General features: G+C 42.1%; 1 protein-coding gene and 1 long non-coding RNA gene across 4 annotated transcripts in view; one reads left to right on the plus strand and one right to left on the minus strand.

The window, feature by feature from the left end:
• SYNPR (synaptoporin) overlaps window positions 1-1173 on the minus strand; it is a 315165-nt gene extending 313992 nt beyond the window's left edge. The window contains exons 1-2 of one of the 2 annotated variants that reach the window (XM_058726300.1): window positions 951-1173; window positions 765-830 (exon numbers count right to left, since the gene is read on the minus strand). In XM_058726300.1, the coding sequence (XP_058582283.1) occupies window positions 765-830; window positions 951-959 (75 nt within the window). In that variant the 5' untranslated portion in view covers window positions 960-1173. Of the gene's footprint in view, window positions 1-764; window positions 831-941 lie in introns of both variants that reach the window. The other variant, XM_058726299.1, reaches the window with a different exon arrangement.
• Window positions 1174-1288: 115 nt separating this feature from the next.
• LOC131509960 (uncharacterized) overlaps window positions 1289-19763 on the plus strand; it is a 189666-nt gene continuing 171191 nt past the window's right edge. For both annotated transcript variants that reach the window (XR_009260829.1, XR_009260828.1), the window contains exons 1-2: window positions 1289-1422; window positions 11114-11220. This is a non-coding gene — a long non-coding RNA (uncharacterized LOC131509960). The remainder of the gene's footprint in view (window positions 1423-11113; window positions 11221-19763) is intronic.

Here is a 19763-nt window from a genome sequence, read left to right on the forward strand (position 1 = left end):
AATGTGTTTTGTTTTCTTTTGTTTTTTATAGGGGTACAAAGCCAAAGAGTAACAAAACTTCGGAGAGCCCAGTGGCTGAAGCTAGACCAAGAAGGCTGGGGGCATCGGGGGATGGGGGGGGGGAGGGGTAGGTTGTCCTGGGAAAAATCATTAGAGCCCTCGAGGAGTGGCCGGGGTAGAGAAATTATAACGTGGAAGGAAGAACTCCTGCTGTCTCCACCAACAGCATTCACAGCCTGGAAGCGCCTCGCTGGAGCTCCCGCTGGGCGGCTGACCACAGGCTTCCAGCATCCCAGTCCGGGCGCAGAGCTGCCTCAGTGCTGAACAACTTTCGAGCTCCGCCAAGTGGAGGCCCAGCCTTCAAAGAGTCCCTCCTCTCCAGCCTTCACCCCCCCCCCCCACCCCCCCGCCTCTACCCCGCGCAGAAGTGCAGGTGAGGCCCGGAGCCTCACCTCCACCGGCTCCCCTTCCCATCTCTCCATCTCCCGGGGGCTCCCGACAGCAGCCCCTGCGCGCGCGGGAGCGGGAGGCGAGAGGACACCTCGGGGCGCCTGCAAAAGCCCGTCCACATTCCCGCGGCCAAGCTGGGTCCCTTCAGCCGGTCCCCGCCAGCCCGGAACGGCACCTGCGAAGTGGGGAGGTCTTTGGAGCGGGGACCGAACCCCGGGCTCGCAGCGGAAGCCAGCGGAGGGCGCCCCTGCGGACCTCGCCTCACCTGACGGCTCGCCGCCCGGCCCCCCTCCGCGCACACAGCCCGCACTCACCAGCTCCAGCGCTCGCAGGAAGGCGAGGGGCTCCTTCAGCGCCCGGAACGTGCCCGCGGAGGCCAGCTTTGGACGGGCCAGACGAGAGAGAGAAAGAGAGAGCGTGAGGAAGGGGCTGGGGCGCCTCTCCGGACCGCGGGGCGCCCCCCCCGCCTCCGCAACCCAGGTCCGCCCTACCTGACTCACGGGGTCCATCGTCTCCTCCCTTTCAGATGAAGTTCGGGGGCCGCCGCCGCGCGGTCCTCGGGACCAGGAGCCCCGCGTCGGGAAGCGCCGGAGGGGCGAGGCCCGGGGCGTGCAGGCGCCGGCGGGGGCCGGGGAGAGCGGGGCCGGCGCGGGCTGGCTGACGCTCGGCCGGCCGTGCGCTCCGCCAAGCCTGCGAGCCCCGGCTGCGAGCGGAGGCAGCCGGGCGGCGGGGAGGGCGCGGGGAGGGGGAGAGGCGGCGGGAGGGGGAGCGCCCGGGGAGGGCCGCCATTGGCCAGCTGCCGCCGGGAGGGGAGGGCGGGGGGCGGGCGAGGCCGAGCGCCCCGCTCCGCCGTGCGTTCGCCGCGCGCGCCCGCTGCCCTCGGGCGCCCGGGAAACTTCGGGGCCGGGGCGCGGAGAGAGCCGGCTGGCTCCGTCGGCAGCACGGTTCCCAGACTGAGGACGGGGGCTCCAGGTGAGAGAAGGGCACCCACCCCTTACCTGGGGAGGTGTGTGAGGTCCGGTGACTTCTGAACGCCGAAGAGAGCCTGTTGACTCGTTGGTCCGCACTAGCCTTCCGGGGGCGCCGTCGGCGCGGCCAGGCAGCCCGGGTGCCGGGGTGCAACCGAGAACGGGGTAATGCAGCCTCTGCCCCCAGCACCAGGAGAGGGTCGGGACCGACGCACGCGGCTGGAAGTGGGGGGGGGGGGGGGGGTCAAAGTCAGCTTGAATAGGGGACTGTGAGCCAGCAGGCTAATTCTTGAGGCCACTGTGTGAGGTCATGCCCACGTTAAAGGTAGAAAATAGGCTTACAGAGGCCGAATCAGCCAAGGTAACACAGGGGCCAGACAGGGATGGAAATTCAAGTTCCTCTCAGCTCATGCTCTTCCACCGAGACCCTTTGGCGAACAAATAACCCCCAATGAAGCTCCTCCGAATTCATCCTGTAGTTGCTGAGTCCTTGCCGCCCAAACTCCTACCTTTTCCTTCCCATGGGCTGCTAACCTTGCCCGAAATAATAGCTAACAACACCAAACGAGTTCCTTCTGTGAGTCAGAAATTGCGCAAAGGGCTTTATAAACAGCATTTCACATAGTCACAAAACCCCCATGGGTTACTACACTATTCTCATTTTAGAGGTGAGGAAATTGAGGGCCATGGAAGGGACGTGGTCTGCTGTAGTTTAAACAGTTAATAGATGACGAAGCCAGAGCTGAATTCAAAAAGGCAGTAAAAGAGAAGGGGGGTAAGGGGTAGAGGGGAGGAAGAGGAGGAGGAAGAAAAAAGGAGGAGGAGGAGAGCGCTTAACCACTCAGTCATGTTGCTGATATGCCCCTTCCTTCTCACTCGCTTTGGACTGGATTCCACATATGAAGTGGTCTCCGGGCAACACAGATACCCCATCTGTTTACTACCAAGATTTGCCAAAAAGGTTTGGAGTTTGTGTGTGTTGGGGGGCGGGGGGGGGGGTGACTAATAGTTAAGAGTGGGGGGTGAAAATGGAAATGAGTAGTTAGGAGTCTGCTAAGGGGAGCCCGCAGGCCAAATATGGGTAAGAAAGAGCACATCCAGAGTAGATGCCCCCCGCCCATGGATTTTGTTTGAGAAGACTAGAAATTTCGTAAGAACTCCAAAGGGCCAGTTGCACCATCTGCAGTCAGCCAGTTTTGTTCCTACTGCTCTTCCTACATACACAGTCTAAAACAATTGGAAACAGTTGTTTCAAAAATAAGCCATTATGCAACTTAACAAGGGGAGGGGGAGAGAAGGCAGTTATCAAGTACTTAGTATGTGACCTGACATCTATGTATATAATCTTGTGTGTGAAGTTGCTTAGCCTCTTCAAGACCTCACTTGTCGTTTTAATCTGTAAAATGGAGCCAACAATATCTACCTCGGCTGTTTGTTACCAGAACTCAATGATGTGGTCAGTTGTAGCACAGTCTTGCCACTCTCCGCAGCACCGCTCCTCTACATAGCCCTGCCTTTTTGAACTCAGGAGCTGCCATTTGATTTGCTTTGGCCACTGAAATATGGGCAGAGGTGATGTGTGCATTCTGGGCAGGAGTTTTCAGAACCTTCAGAGATTTGCCATCTTGTTTGTTTCCTTATACCACCACAAATACAATTTATTACACAGAGGCTACTCTGACAGCCTGAGCCCTGGCATAAGACTGATGAAGACCAGGGGCACCTGGGTGGCTCTGTCTATGAAAGCATCCAACTCTTGATTTCACCTCTGGGTCATGATCTCACGGTTTGTGGGAGCGAGCCCTGCATGGGGCTCTGCACTGACAGCACAGATCCTGCTTCGTGTTTTTTCTCCCTCTCTTCTCTGCCCCTCCCGTGCCTGTGCTCGCTGTCTCTCTCTTAAAAATAAGTAAATAAACTTAAAAAAAAACAACATACTGATGAAGAGCGGAGCAGCAGCTGGACTTTATGCACATGGAACCGAGCAAGAAATGCATTTGGGGTTGCAAGTACCTGAGACTTTTAAGTCTTTTGTGACTGCAACGCAATACAACCTGGGGTGATTCATACGAGGATTCACACAGCTAGGAAGTAACTGAACCATGATTCTGCCTGAATCTGTATGACCTCATTGTCCTTGCATCCTTGCTCTTTCCATCACAGTCAACTAGCTTATGGCTATAACATCTCCTGCTTAATGATGATAATTATAATAGCTTATATTAATTCAGTTCTCAGTGCATGCCAGACATTGTGCTGAGTGTTTTAAATACATCATTTAAACCTCACCTCAATCCCCTCTTTTATGGATAGTGCATCCAGGCTTAGAAAGGCTAGCTACCTTGCCCAGGGTCATCTAAACATAAACATCTAAACGTGACTCTTTCGACAGAGAGTGATTTATTTACGCTGTTGCCCACTAGCATTTCATTTGAGCTGAGGAGTGGGCACAGCTGAAGTGTGATTATTGAGTCTGTCCCCCTAGGTCTTTCTTCACACCCAACATCTCTCCTCGCTAATATGGTGGCAGATTTTTCCAGTCCTCCAAACACCGTGTGAAGGAAGCCAGAATTGTGGCAAATGGCAAATGTGTCATAGCTTAGACAACAATTACACATTGTCACAGGATGCTTTTCACGTTCCGGAAATGTATGAGCTTCCGACAGCTGTATCACCAAAATAACCCAGAGTTCTGTATCACATTTGCAATGTTAAATGTTTCGTAGACTTTGGGGTTAGAACCTCTGTCTTCAGACCCAGAGATAACAGTGGGTTCCCTAAAGAACTAGGCTGGGAGAAGTAGGAGGGATGGTATAAACACTGCCACAATATCATTCTCAGTGGCTGAGGGTGACACCTTCTCTTCTGCCACAAGACGACAAAAGATAACTTCTTTCTTACTATAACAGATTATTGCATTGGCTCAACAATCATGTTAAGTAGGGTGAGGCGTAAGCAATCCATTTTAGTGGCCTGTATTGGTTATGTAAATCAGTTTCCAAATTCTTCTTTTATTTTCGACCAGGGACTTAGGTTGATGAAGACTTCCTTTGACGTGCCAAGGCAATTCATTCATTTACTGCCCTGGTTCTCAACAGAGGGAGGTTTGGGTCCTTCCCTCCCCACGGAGACATTTGGCATTGTTTGGAGACACTTTAAGTTGTCACAACTGGGTGGGGGAAGGGGGGGTAGAAAGTTGCTATTGGCACCTGCTGGCATCCAAAGTGTCGTGGCCAAGGATACTGCTCAACCCCCTACAATACAAAAGAAAGCTGCGCACAACAAAGATTTATTCAAAAACTGTCAATAGTGCCTCCGTTGAGAAACCTTGACTTAACAACAAGTTAGGACTTCAACAAGTAATTCAACAAGTAAGGACTGCATGCTTATTATGTGTTAGTACTGTTCTCGGTACTATAAAGAGCTTGACAAAATCCCTGCCTTCACAGAGTTTACACTGTAGTGGGATATATTACAAATCCAATATGTTCCAGGTCAACATGTGGTAAAACAAGCAAATAAACAAAATTTAAGTTATAAAAACGACCATTTTGACTCTCACAGGGGATCAACATTACAAAAACTGAAGTACCAAACTGCAGTAGATGAACTTGAATTATTCACACAATTAAATCTTGCTCTCAATAACAGGGAATAAATATCGTGCTTGGGTTTCATCTTCCTATATCTCTTCTGGCAAAGAGGAAAAAGTAATTTAAAATTTTATCCATAGCACCTTAATACAGGAGAAAATACTATCCATATGTTATGACCTTTAAAATACCGGAAGTAAGTAATGAGTGGAAGTCAAATGTCATATATTGAACTCTCTGCTTATGCTGCTAACCTAAACTTTCCAAATCTTTCCTTGACTAGTGAGTACAAAAGCAAAGCCCAATAGCATGTCTCTGTAATTATTTGCTTATAAATTTGGCTTGCATGGGGCTGGTACACAGTCGAGGAGTTGGTGTGGAAATATTTTCAAGAATTCGAATTTTACAATAAGTGGCAGCATTATCTGTCAACACACAGATCAAGTAAACCCATCTTTATTTATGTTTCAGTCTTAAATGGCTGCAATATAGGGGCATTTGGGTGGGTCAGTCAGCTATGTGTCTGACTCGTGATCTCGGCTCAGGTTTTGATCGAAGGGTTGTGAGTTCAAACCCTGCTTTGGGCTTTGTGCTGGGCTTGAAGCCTACTTTGAAAAAACTGGCTGAAATACAATATACAAGGATGTGTGTATGTTTACTTGGCTTGAAACTTTATCACAAAATAAGATTTCATAGGCGTCTATGGAATTACTAGCATTCAAATAAGATCATTCTTTTTTATGAAATGTTTACTTATTTATTTTGACAGAGAACGCGTGTGCATGCACATACACTCATTGGGGTAGGAACAGAGAGAAAGAGAAAGAGAGAGAGAGAGAAAGAAAGAGAATCCCAAGCAGGCTCCATGCTTAGCATAGAGCCCCATCAGGCTCCATGTCAGGATCATGATATCATGACCTGAGTTGAAATCAAGAGTCAGATGCTTAAGTGACAGCCACCCAGGTGCCCCAGGATCATTCTTAATTAATAATCATAACTGATAGGGGCACTTGGGTGGCTCAGTTGGTTAAGCATCCGACTCTTGGTTTCACTTCAGGTCATGATCTCCCGGTTTGTGGGTTCGAGCCCCGCGTCAGGCACTGTGCTGATGTTATGGAGCCTGCTTGGGATTGTCTCCTCTCTCTGCCCTTCCCCTGCTTGTGCATGCTCTCTCTCTCTCTCTCTCTCTCTCTCAAAAATAAATAAACATTAAAATAATCATAACTGATGCAAAAATTCAAATGTCAAGACCAATGTGGACTCACATCACAAAATGCTTTCACTATTTCTATTTGCATCTTTGTTTTAAACAAAAGATGTCTGTGTAAATATGGCCTGGCTTGAACACATGCAAATTTAGAAGACCAAAATGCATGTCCAAAGATTCACCATTGACCTCAGGGAATACGAATTGTAACAGTAATCATAATAATGACTCTCAGTATTAAGTAGATGTTGGATAGAATGCTCAGTGCCCCTATTGGCATAACTCAGTATCCTCATCAACCTCATAAGTCTGTATCACTTTCTTGCCTTGTGTAGACAAGAAAATACAGGCTCAGAGAAATGAAAACTCTCAGCTAAGCTTTTATAGATAGTAAACAGCAGAGTCATGATTTTTCTCCTACCCTTGTAACTTTCTAAGAAAAAAGATACTATGCAGTTTCCATTGCAAATTTGAAAATGTCACAGGCTTTAGGCAAAAATATTTTTCTTGCTGAAACATAAATGAAATGTCTCTGAAGAAATAAAGATGGGTACCATTGTCGACTCCACGTACAACTTCTACCACTGTTTTTCCATGAACCTAATTAGAAGAAACTCCTCCCCTTCTCAAAGGCTCAATCATTCTAATCATTTTTATCTTTCATCATTAACTGCATTTTCCAAAATGCTCATCCTTCTTGACATTCTTCTTGGATCACTCCCATGTTTTCACAGACTCATAGATCACACCCGCTTTGCGTTAATCTCATGTCACCCACTGCAAGTTTTGAATGACATAAATAAAGCCCAAAGAATGGATACATCTTGACTAAAGTGTTAACTGCCTGAAAAAAGGGTCTAGCGTAAGAGAGGATTACTCAAATTCTGGAAACAGATCGACTGTACTCCTCATATCCTGGCTCTACCACTCCCTTGTTACGTGACCTTGAGCAAGGCTCTTAAACTCTTTTCATTTAGCTTCCTTATAGCAAAATGGAGATTAACTGGACATCCACATTGCTTTGTAAGGAGGGATATATGAGTTTTCACAAGTAAAGGACCCAGAATAATACCTGGCATTAGAGAATCTAGTACAGAAAGCTGCTAAAAAGCCAAGACATAAGACCTACCACAATGGTAGGGAGACAGCCTATGACATTGGCATCCCAAGTGACTGTCATACACCATGACTTATAAACACTTAAAAATCATTTATTTTCTTCTATCTCCTTTTTTTCTTTTCAAAATTCTCATTTCTTTTTCCTTCAAATGTTTCTTGTTTTTTCCTTTCTCCTTAAACTCCAAGCTTGTCATTTAATCTTGGGAATTTTCTTCGGGGGTTGATAAGAACATTGGTAACATTGTTTTTGGGAGGCTTCCCAATATACATACACTTTCCAAGAACATACGATTCAATGTGAAAATCTTCTTTTATTTCTTTGATGTTTACAAGTAGAGCTTTGACAGGGATTGTTAGGATGTTCTTAAAAATAGTTTTACTTGGGAATATTTGCAATCTCCAATAATTTTATCCTTGTTTTAGGGAACAGTTGCATACATGTACTTATAAAACCCTTACAGATGATAAAGATAGGAAAGATCAGATGAATTCTTTCCTATCTTTAATAAAAGTCTGTAATCCAAATTAGACACTACATGCTTGTCATTTTAGTAAATTCTCCAGATGGTCTATAGACCTCATGCCTCAGTATGACAAAATGGCTTTTGTATCTACTCTAAATGAGTCCAAAGAAAACCCCATCCTATTCAACAATTATAACACATTTACTTATTCCTTACCAATATGAACCTTTAAGTCAAAAACAAACTCAGATTAATTCAAACACGAGACATTGGAAAATTGACCCTTTTGTCACTTCATGGTTGTATTCTCTGCTGGCCAAGGTCCTTTCACACAGCTTGACAAGTGTGTGTGAGGGCACTGCTGGACCACTCACAGACAAACACAAATCCAATACCTAAAATTAGATCTTTACTAAATTACACTGCACTGCAGTTTTACACCTGCTTGGCAGATAATACCCAGAAGAAAGGTATAATTACATAGGTTCTTTGGCAGAAATAGAAGACAGGTTAAAACCCAAAAAGTCACTAAAAGAGAAGGAAGGAAGGAAAGACGAGAAACAGAGTGGGGAGGGAGAGGAAGAAGACAGAAAATGAAAGAATCCTTTCCCCAAATCATGGTCAGCAGATATCGACAGCTTTCTTAGAAGTGACTTCTAATGAGGATGTACTATGTGCCAGTCACTGTGATAAGCTTCTTATACCACTACAAATTAGTTAGTATTATCCAGAGTTTGCAAATAGTGGAACTGAGTCATGGATAAGTTGAAGACTTGCCCAAGTTCATACAGCTAAATGGAAGTGAAGCCAATAATTTTTTTTTTAATGTTTATTTTAGAGAGAGAAAGAGAGAGCACATGCACATGAGCAGGGGAGGTGCAGAGAGAGAGGGAGACAGAAAATCTGAAGCAGGCTCTGCACTGGCAGCAGAGATCCTGATGCGGGACTTGAACCCGTGAACTGCAAGATCATGACTTAAGCCAAAGTCAGATGCTCAACCTACTGAGCCACTCAGGTGGCCCTGAACCCAATAACTCTTGAGAGCTTGAACTAATTTTATACCTTCTGATTATCCAAAATATAAAATATACATCGATTATCCACATTCTCTTCTTTTTTTTAATTGTGGAAAGAACACGTGTGGATATCCAGGTTTCACAACATCATTTGCTGAAGAAACTGTCCTATCCCCATTGGGTATTCTTGATAATCTTGTCAAAGATCAGTTAAACATATATGCTTGGGTTTATTTCTGAGCTCTCTACTATGTTCCATTGATCTACGTCTGTCTATATGTCAGTACAAACTATTTTGATTATTGTAACTTTATATTTCGAAATCAGCAAGTGTGATGCCTTCAGCTTTGTTCTTAAGATTATTTTGGCTATTCAAGGTCTCTGTGGTTCCATATGAATTTTAGGATTGTTTTTACTATTTCTGTGAAAAATTCTATTGGGATTTTTTAAAGTTTATTGTTTTGAGAGAGAGAGAGAGAGAGAGAGAGACAGAGAACATGAGTGGGGAAGGGTCAGAGAGAGAGGGAGAGAGACAGAGAATCCAAAGCAGGCTCTGCACTGTCAGCATGGAGCCCAACGCAGGGCTTGAACACACAAACTGTGAGATCAATGACCTGGAGCTGAAACCACTCCTAGGCACGAGTCAGGCTACTGAGCCACCCAGGCACCCTGCCATTGAGATTTTGATAGACATTGCATTGATTGGAGATTGCCTTGGGCGCTACGGATACTGTTAACATTACTAAATATTCCAGTACACAAAAACACATTTCTTTCCATTCATTTATGTCTTCTTTAACTTCTTTCAGTGTTTTGTAATTTTCAATGTAAAAGTCTTTTACCTGCTTAACTTTATTCCCAAGTATTCCACACTCTCAATCCTCGTATGTCCTACTAGTTTTCATCTCGCTACTAGTAATTTTTGCAATGTCATTTATTATTGAGGAGAGCACTTTTCCCATTTATTTTCAAGATTTCTAAAGGTTTTATTTTAAAGGATTCCTTATTTTACCTTAGTGTTATAGGTTGTTAAGTACAAATCAGGTGAGAGGAGCATGTTTGATTAAAAAAATTAATCAAGCCATGAAGAGGCATGGGGGAAACTTAAATGCCTATTAAACATTGGAAGTCAATCGGAAAAGGCAGCACAGTGTATGATTCTGGCTATATGACCTACCAGAAAAGGCAAAACTATGGGGACAGTAAAAATGACATTGTTTGCCAGAGATTGTGGTGGAGTAAGGGATGAATAAGAGACACACAGAGGGTTTTTCAAGCAGTGAAAATACTCCGTTTGATATCATGTGATGGATACATGTCACTTTACATTTGTCCAAACCTATGTTATATATAGTGCCAAGGATGACTGTAATGTAAACTGTGGACTTTGGGTGATTACAGTGTGTCAGTGTAATGTCATCAGTTGTAAAAATTCTACCATTCAGGTAGTGGAAGATGATAATAAAGGAAGCTATGCTTGTGTTGGGGTAGAGAGTATATAGGAAATCTCTGTCCCTTCTGTGCAGTTTTGCTGTAACCTAAAACTTCCCTGAAGAGAAAGTAGTCTTAATTAAAAAACAAAATGATAGATCTAGCAACCATAGGTTAACATCCTGAAGTTAAAAAAAAAAAAAAAGTCCATCATTACTTAGTGCTTTTATTTTACTAGCCAGGGACCCATCATACTCAATGATAGAATAACAAATAACACAATTTTCTACAACTCTTCGAGTAGTGAAATGAATATGGGATTACTTTTTCCTTAGCATGATCTATAAATTAAGCAAGAGAAATGTAATTCTCTCTGCATGGCTTTATTTCTATATGAAGATTAAAGGTAATTTTTTTTGGTTTTATGTATATTTTGTGTGCATTTGTGTTCATGAGAGCTTATGAAGAGAAAATATAAGCACATTAACACACTGATATCCTTTCTTCTCTTTATGTTTCACATATTTATAAAAGTAATACACATAAAACTTCAAATAATCTAGAACTACCTAAGGTAAGATTTTTTTTTCCCACCTCCTACTTCTATTGCTTACAGGAATATACAATTTTCTATATAGAAGTATATGGATGCGAATATATGTATATGCATATATATATGAATATATTTTAAAAATATAATGTATATGTTATATCTATTTCAAATGACACATATATGCTATCGTTAATAAAAGTGAGTTAATACCATGTATATTATTGCACAACCTACTTTTTTCACTTTAAATTTTAACAGGGTTTTTTCCTTGTCTCCACATACCAATCTACATCCTTTTTTTCTTGTGGCCAGGTGGGATCCGTATGTGATGACAAGAGCTGTAGCGGCCACCTTGGCGTCAAGGATGAAGGTCATATCTGGAGGATGATAGCATCATCTGATCTTTGATCTGTTACAAGGTAGTACTTTGTTTATGCCATTATGTTTTGGAGTTTGTTAGATTGCTTAGACTGTACCCTAATAAAATGTCCCTCATGGCTCAGTTCCAGTGGCATCTATTCTGGGAAGCCTAGATTTCCACTTCCTTCAGTCATAAACCAATCAGAACTGGCCACTCTTATCCCAGTGCTCTTTTCACTTAGAAAATGTTTCTTTCAGCTTATAATTCTCTGGTTTTATTCTACTTCTTGTAATGTAATGTCTGATGTTAACTAAGAAGCCTATCTAATATTCCAGACTAAGTTAGGTGCCTTTGTCCTGTGCTATCTTAATACCCTCTACTTCTGTATAACAATTATGATCCAATTTACCTTGTCAGTGTTTACCTGCCCACTATATTATGTAAGCTCCACATGGCAGAATCTTGGCTGCCTCCTGTATCTCCAACTTCGACAGGAAATGTGGCACATCATAGGTTCACAGAAAATGCTTATTGGATAAATAAATGGTCTCCTTAAAGGTAGGAAATATAGATCAATCATATGTGTAGCCCATTCATTGCTAAGCCTGGTGTCTGGCACCCCTTTGGTGGCCCGTAAATGTAGAATGCAACAAACTAGGTTTGAATAGGATGTAATTGGAAAAGATAGGATGGGCTTAAAACATCAGTTCCGCGAAGGGCCGTGGGTAGGTATTTTTGGCGAACAGGATCTTCAAAAGTCTTGCAAAAAGTCTTACAAAAGACTTACCTGCCAGTGTTTCCATCAATAAATACGTTAACATTTCTTTATTTCTGAGAAATAATCACTGGAAGTAACAGTAAAAAAAAAAAAAAGAACCAGACAGGAATGGCTGTTGCATAAATTCTAAGATGAGTCTTCTGTACCTTAAAAGCAGTTGTGTGACTTTTCATTTCAACCCGAAACCTCACACCCACCTTTCCATGGTCAAGCATTTGTGAGCAAATTCATCATTAGTTAATTTCTTTAGGTATGGGGAAAGAGGTTCTACTTACACAAATGGGTTAGAATGGGATCATGAGTAACTTGTTATATCACCTGCAGGAAATTACTTCCCATCTGATCTTTTGTACTTTGTACAAAATACTTTTGTACTTTGATCACAAACTCCACATGTTCCCCCAGGCTCTTTGCTTCTTACACACACACACATGTTAATGATTACTGTCTGATTGTTTCCTCCACATTCACATGTGTAAGATCTTGTTTTCTTCACATTCACCACGTGGGTAATATGTTGTGAGCTCAGTGAATATGGAGATGAAACCCCTGTTTGGGGTTCTTGTCTCCTCCTGGACATTAGCCTCTCTCATATTTAGTTCTGCATCAGCTCTCTTGCTGGACAAGAGAGAACTCCAAACTCATAGTCTGCAACACATAAGCAAATCATATCCTAGATTATTAAGAAAACAGAATTTATGCTTATATTTGGGGAAATAGATAAATGGGATACTTAAATATGTAAATGGTTTCTCATTTATTATCATTAAAATTATTTGAAAAATACCTTCACAAATATGTTGTATATTAAAATTATATAGAAATTGAGAGAAATATCTATGGTTGATATGCTAAGTGAAATAAGTCACACAAAGACAAATACCACATGATTTCATTTATATGTGGAATCTAAAGAAATCAAGCAAACTAAAAAAACCCAGACTTTTAAATACAGAGAACAAACTTGTGGTTGCCAGAGGGGTGAGGGTAGGGGATGGGCAAAATAGGTAAAGGGGCTTAAGAGGTACAGACTTCCAGCTATAGAATAAATAAGTCACAGAAATGAAAAGTACAGCATAGGGAATATAGTCAATAATATTGTAATAACTGTATGGTGGCGGATGGTGAAAACATTAAAAAAAAAGAAATTTCTAGGTTGACGCAGTGAAGAAACTTCAAAAAATAACATATTTGGGACATTTACTTTGAATCCTCAACAGTTCTATTCAACTCCCCTACATGAAAACAGGTTGATACTAAGTTCTCTAAATTTTCCATATTTTCCACAAATATTTGTATATAAACAGAAGTGATCACAAACACATGTGTTGTATGTATCCAGAATAGATTGACTGATGTGATCAGTACTCTGCACCATGAAATGGAAATTTCCTTAATATCACCCAGGCCTCTCCTTTTGCTGTCTGCTTGTCATGTAGTCCTTGACCAGTATCTTCCTCTTTTAGAAGGCTCTGTGGGAGCTCTCAGCCCTCACTTATGACTTGGCATATAGAATCATGAATTAAATTCTATGCTCATTTTATTTGCTTATTTATATGAAGATTGATTATTCCACAGTGTGAAATAATGAACATTCAAGTGATGGGAAATCTGAATTTGTGAAACCATTTGTGGAGGTATTGACTGTTTCAGAATATTTCCACTGAAATGGATGATACTGAACAAATTGCCTTATTTTTTTGTCTCCCATGATTGCCCCAGGCCCCTGAAAGAAACCTCAGACATGATTTTGAATTGCTCTCTCAACAAAAAGTTACAGGTTATTTACAATTTTCTTGATTCTGAAATTTGTAATTTCCAGTCTCATTTAATAATCAAAGTAGCACAACTGAGTAAAAGTTAAATCCTTCCCTAAGCCCAAACCAACATGGTGGAGGATGCTGTGGATTGCTTCCCTCGCTCTTTCCTTGCTCCTCCTCTCTCCCTTGCTAACAGGTTTCTGGCAGAAATGAAGAGGGGTCAGTGTCAGTGAGTAGGAAGGCTCCTAGTTGACTGATACTGTTGTAAGTGGCTTTGTTCCCTCTCAGCCTGGAAGACTTTCTCTTTTTCAGAAAGCCACTCCCAATCCCTACCATCAGGGACCACTCACCTGGCAGTCATTGACCTAAGGTGTGTGCTCCTGCCTCCACTGGTAAGGTATTCCCTTTGCAGCTTCTTAGGAAACTGGCAGCCCCAGGAGGCTAAGAGGATCCATTACATGTAATGTAACATGTAATGTACGTGTAACTGATCCATTACATGTGGCTTATGGGTGGTCCACAGAAAAAAACTTGTGAATCCTTTTCCCCAATAAACTTTGAGAGAGCAGCTCACCCAGAGTTTCCATCTTTGACTTTAACATCTCTACCATTAGTTAACCCAGTATATTTCTCAGCAAGTAGCCAGACACCAGCGCACTTTCTCCAATGTGTGTACTGCTGGGTACACACATTGAGCTCCATGTTCATGTCTGTAGGTTTTCAGTGAGCTCAGTGCAGGTTTGTAGTTTCATGCATCAGCTCTTAAAGCATCCCAGGAGAGCCCAGGGCCATAGTATAACTTTCGTGGGCCCTAAGCAACTTGCCTTCCTGGCTCTTTCTTTTCAAAAACATACTAAAACTTGTATTTTATAACTGCATTGGCGTAAAGATGAATATAATCCAGACTGGATCGTATAAATTTTTTCTTCTGATTTTTAAAGGATACTGAAACATTTTTATGAGCCTCTTCATGCTTCCTAGGCATTGTGCCCCTGGCCTGAGTGGAGAAGCCAGCCCTGAGTAAACCTGCATAGATTTAACCAATATATTGAACAAGTGAGACTCAGGAGGATGTTGTAACATAATTTTATTTTTTTTATTTCCTCCTACTAACAATTTGTTGAGCACCTATCACGTACTAGGCACTGTATTAATAAACACAACAAGTACCTGTTGTTTTCAGCATTTGAATGTTGTCAGATAGGTGATGTAAAGGTAGTGAAAAAAATAACAGGGCAATAGTGCTAAAAAAAAAAAAAAGAAAAGAAAGAAAAGAAAGAAAAAGAAACCACAAATGCTTGGACACATTTATGTAATAGATTCTACTCTTGTCTGGGCCAAGCCCCACCTGGGGGAACATGGGCATGTACTTGACTCGGTAAGATATAGATGTGTTTCCTTTCGCATTAATAATGAGTATGGCAAGGGGCGCCTGGGTGGCTCAGTCAGTTGAGCATCCGACATCGGCTCAGGTCATGATCTCACAGTTCGTCAGTTCAAGCCCCACATCAGGCTCTGTGCTGACAGCTCAGAGCCTGGAGCCTGCTTCGGATTCTGTGTCTCCCTCTCTCTGCCCCTTTCCCGCTCATGCTCTCTCAGAAAATGAATTAACGTTAAAAAAAAATGAGTATGGCAAAGTCTGTGTCCACTTGGATGGGGAGCTCTGATTTGGGTCTCTGCAGCATCTGTGAACTTTGGCCAGGTACGCTACAGTCCATGTTTCTAGACTCAGTTTCTTTATTATTAAAAAAAAAAAATAAAGAAAAAAAAAGAGAAAGAAAGAAAGAGAGAAAGAAAGAAAGACTAGAAGAGAAAAGAAAAGAAAAGTTTAGGGGCACCTGGGTGTCTCAGTTGGTTGAGTGTCCAACTCTTAATTTTAGCTCAGGTCATGATCCCAGGGTCGTGGGATCAAACCTTGCATCCAGCTCCATGCCAAGCGTAGAGCCTGTGTAAGATTCTCTCTCTCTCTCTCTCTCTCTCTCTCTCTCTCTCTCTCTCTCTCTCTCTCTTTCTCTCTTTCTCTCCCTCTCTCTCTCTCTCTCTCCCTCTCTCTCTCTCTCTCTCTCCCTCTCTCTCTCTCTCTCTCTCTCCCTCTCCCTCTCTCTCTGTCTCTCCCTTCCTGCCTCCTTCTCTCTCTCTTTCTCTGCCCCTCACCCATGTGTCCATACAGTCTCTTTCTCAAAATAAAATAAAATAATTTTTTAAAAATTTTAAGAGAAGTTGTCTCTAATGCCCCTGCTGCTCCATAACAATTAAGGAAGTGAGGTAAAATATATTTTTAAGTATTGATAAATCTGATTTAAGTCCATTAAGTGGACACACACTCTGACTAAATATTATTTCTTGGAGCAAAAGAAACATCTCATTTATTCAGGAACTGTCTGTTGAATGTCTACTCCACACAAATGTACCAGGGAGTGGGGTTACAAGAGTGAATGCATCAGGCAGGTTCCCAGCCCACGTGGAATGTAGAAGTTCGGTGATCAAATACCTTGTCCTCATCTCTACTTGCTGGTATACTGAATATCATGGACGCAGAAGTATTTATCACTGGCTAGAAAATAATCATCGTTCTTATACCGATTCTTCAGATTAAAAAGGAAAGGAAATTTTGTTTTGTCTTGTTTTAAACAGCACAAATTTCAGTTGAAGAGTGTCATTGGAAACCAAACTGCCGCTGTATACTGTATACTTAAGAATGCGTTTGAATCAGGGGCGCCTGGGTGGCTCAGTCGGTTAAGCGGCCGACTTCGGCCCAGGTCACGATCTCACGATCCGTGAGTTCGAGCCCTGCGTCGGGCTCGGTGCTGACAGCTCAGAGCCTGGAGCCCGTTTCAGATTCTGTGTCTCCCTCTCTCTCTGCCCCGCCCCTGTTCATGCTCTGTCTCTCTCTGTCTCAAAAATAAATAAATGTTAAAAAAAAAAATTAAAAAAAAAAAAAAAGAATGCATTTGAATTATATCTATGAGTTTGAATAGCTCCTGTGTCTTCCTTGGAGGAAGATACCTGTTTGGTCAATAAGCCAGTAATGTGCCCTCCACTGAATTTTAAACATTTCTATATTTTCTGTTAGGAAGGGCAGAACTGGGTTTTGTGTTAAATGGCTAAGTACCACTTACATTTACATTACAAAAAATACTAGACTCTATTTAGCATTCAGTTCTGAGACACAATAAAAAAATATGCATACTCCTGCTATGTGCTGATAGGAGTTGTTTTGGCTTTTAATAAAATTACTTTTTACTTAGAGCACTTCCTCTTAAAAGCTCAAAGATTCACTGCATGCTTAATGGGCATGTGCAACTTTATCTGGAATAATTTTTTCAAAAAGACCTCAAGTCCGGAGAGACTTTCTAATGTATTATTATTTTGCTTAAATTCAAGCATCATGTTGATCACATATCTTCTTTTTTTTTTTCAATATATGAAATTTATTGTCAGATTGGTTTCCATACAACACCCAGTGCTCATCCCAAAAGGTGCCCTCTTCAATACCCATCACCGCCCTCCCCTCCCTCCCACCCCCCATCAACCCTCAGTTTGTTCTCAGTTTTTAAGAGTCTCTTATGCTTTGGCTCTCTCCCACTCTAACCTCTTTTTTTTTTTTTCCTTCCCCTCCCCCATGGGTTTCTGTCAAGTTTCTCAGGATCTGCATAAGAGTGAAACCATATGGTATCTGTCTTTCTCTGTATGGCTTATTTCACTTAGCATCACACTCTCCAGTTCCATCCACGTTGCTACAAAGGGCCCTATTTCGTTCTTTCTCATTGCCATGTAGTACTCCATTGTGATCACATATCTTCTAATCGTTCCATATTTGTTGCACAGATTACTGAGTTCCTTCACCTTTTAATCTGCCCACCATCAGATAAAATCTCTATCCATATTTTTCTCATTTTATGGAACCCCTGTGTCTTTTGCCCTCAAACAGCTATTCCAGGCTCTAAATTATGAAGGATGTGGAGTGGGTTTTTTTGTTTTTAAGTTTATTTATGAACAAGAGACAGTGTGTGCTTGTGCATGAGGAGGGAAGGGGCAGAGAGAGAGGGAGAGAGAGAATCCCAAACAGGCTCTGTGCTGTCAGTGCAGAGCCCAATGTGGGGCTTGACATGGGGCTCGATGTGGGGTGTGATCCCACCAACTGTGAGATCATGACCTGAGCCAAAATCCAGAGTGGGAGGCCCAACTGACTGAGCCACCAAGGCACCCCTGAAGGATGTGGAGTTTTATATGTGCTAATCGCAAGTAGAGACAGAACAGCAGAATCGCTGTGGTTTGTCTTTGAAGACCAAAAGATAACATGTAAAAGCTATGTGACTTTGGGCAAATTACTTAATCTCTCTTTGTTTTAGTTGTCTGTAAGATTAGGACATATTAATAGAAAATACACTTAATGTGGTTGTTTGAAGATGTGGCAGTTTTGAAACACGACCCCCAAATTCTTTGACACTTTTCTCATCAAAGTGTGAAGCTGATGTTCCCTCCTATTTAATTTAGCTTTAGGGCTACCTTGTCAATGGGATACATTGTGTCACGTTCTGGACTCTTAAGAAACTAGAAGCTTCTGCTTCTCTCTTGTTCTACTAACCAACCCAGCTGCCCGGTCAAGTGAGAAGTCCTAGAAGCTCATGGCCAAACTCACCTGGAGAGGAGTGATCATGAAATATGGGGGACATAGTTCAGCCCATAACACCTAGGTTGCTTCTACATATCCTACAACGCAAAGAACAATCTCCTCCTTGCTAGACATACACACAATAAAGGAGTACCTGGCCCAAAATTTGAACAAGGGCAAGATTCTGGTCTAGAGCCCTGGGTTAGCACAAAACAGGGGCTCAATAAATTTTTACTGAATAATGAATGTGTGGCTAAAAATACATAACTGAAACAAAGTTTGATAAAATGGTGCTTCCCTGACTACATATCATAAACTCTGATATTTTCTTTTCTATATTCTTAATATTGGTTGCACCCACTAAATTGGTTTTTAAAATCCTGTAGTTTCATATTTAAAGAGTTATGATATATAGAATGCTACCACCATGAGTCATTAGACTGATTTTTAACAGAGAGGCTAAAATTCGTTCATCAAAATTATTATTTTAAAGTAGCCTGATAGGAAGGCAATACAGTTGTTCAAATGATGCTGCAGACTTTCAAGAGTTTCAGGGCACCTGGGTGGCTCAGTTGGTTGAGTCCGACTTTCGATTTCAGCTCAGGTCATGAAACTCATGGTTTGTGAGCTTGAGCCCCAGTGACAGTGTGGAGCCTGCTTTGGACTGACTCACTCTCTCTCTCTCTCTCTCTCTCTCTCTCTCTCTCTCTCTCTCTCTCTGCCCCGCCCCAACTCATGTGTGCACTTGAGTGCACTCTCTCAAAATAAATAAATAAACATTTAAAAAAGAGTTTATTTGGGGCAATAGACATTCTTTCCTTCAGAGTTTGTGGAACAATCATGTTATTTTATAGTACCCCACTTGTTTTTTAATTGTAAATTTATTATCTCTATTGAACAACTGTCTTACCATTCTTGACTCTAAATGGCCTTTAGCTGCTATTAAAATTTAAATCTACCCTCAAATGGTGATTACTTGGCACCTGTTACAACAATCAAAATAATATGCTATCTGTTCTAACAGCAATTCAAAACAATGGCTTACAAAATAGTTTTCATGGCTTAGAATAACTGCAGGATGACTTTGAAGGTAGCCATTCTTTTCTGCATATTTAAGTTCTGGTGATATGTTCAGTGTCTATTACCTACATGTATGACCATAGGCTAGGGCATATGAAAATGTATGACTTTGCCCTGTTCTTCAAATCATATGTCCTTGTTCTGATTATCAACATTTTAAGAAAAACTTTTTGTAGTTTTGTGGTGAGAAAAATTGCGTGTTGACTTTTACAGAAACGATGGAGAAAGAGTTGTTTTCCTTAAAGGCACATTGCAACACCCTTTGTCACTGAAAAAAGAAAACCAAATGAGTTCTCTTTGACAGCTTTATGCCACACTCAAAAGATATTTAAGACCCATATTTTCATCCTTTATTCTGAAATTATTGA

The sequence above is a fragment of the Neofelis nebulosa genome, chromosome 4 (genome assembly GCF_028018385.1).
Source record: "Neofelis nebulosa isolate mNeoNeb1 chromosome 4, mNeoNeb1.pri, whole genome shotgun sequence".
Lineage (NCBI taxonomy): Eukaryota > Metazoa > Chordata > Mammalia > Carnivora > Felidae > Neofelis > Neofelis nebulosa.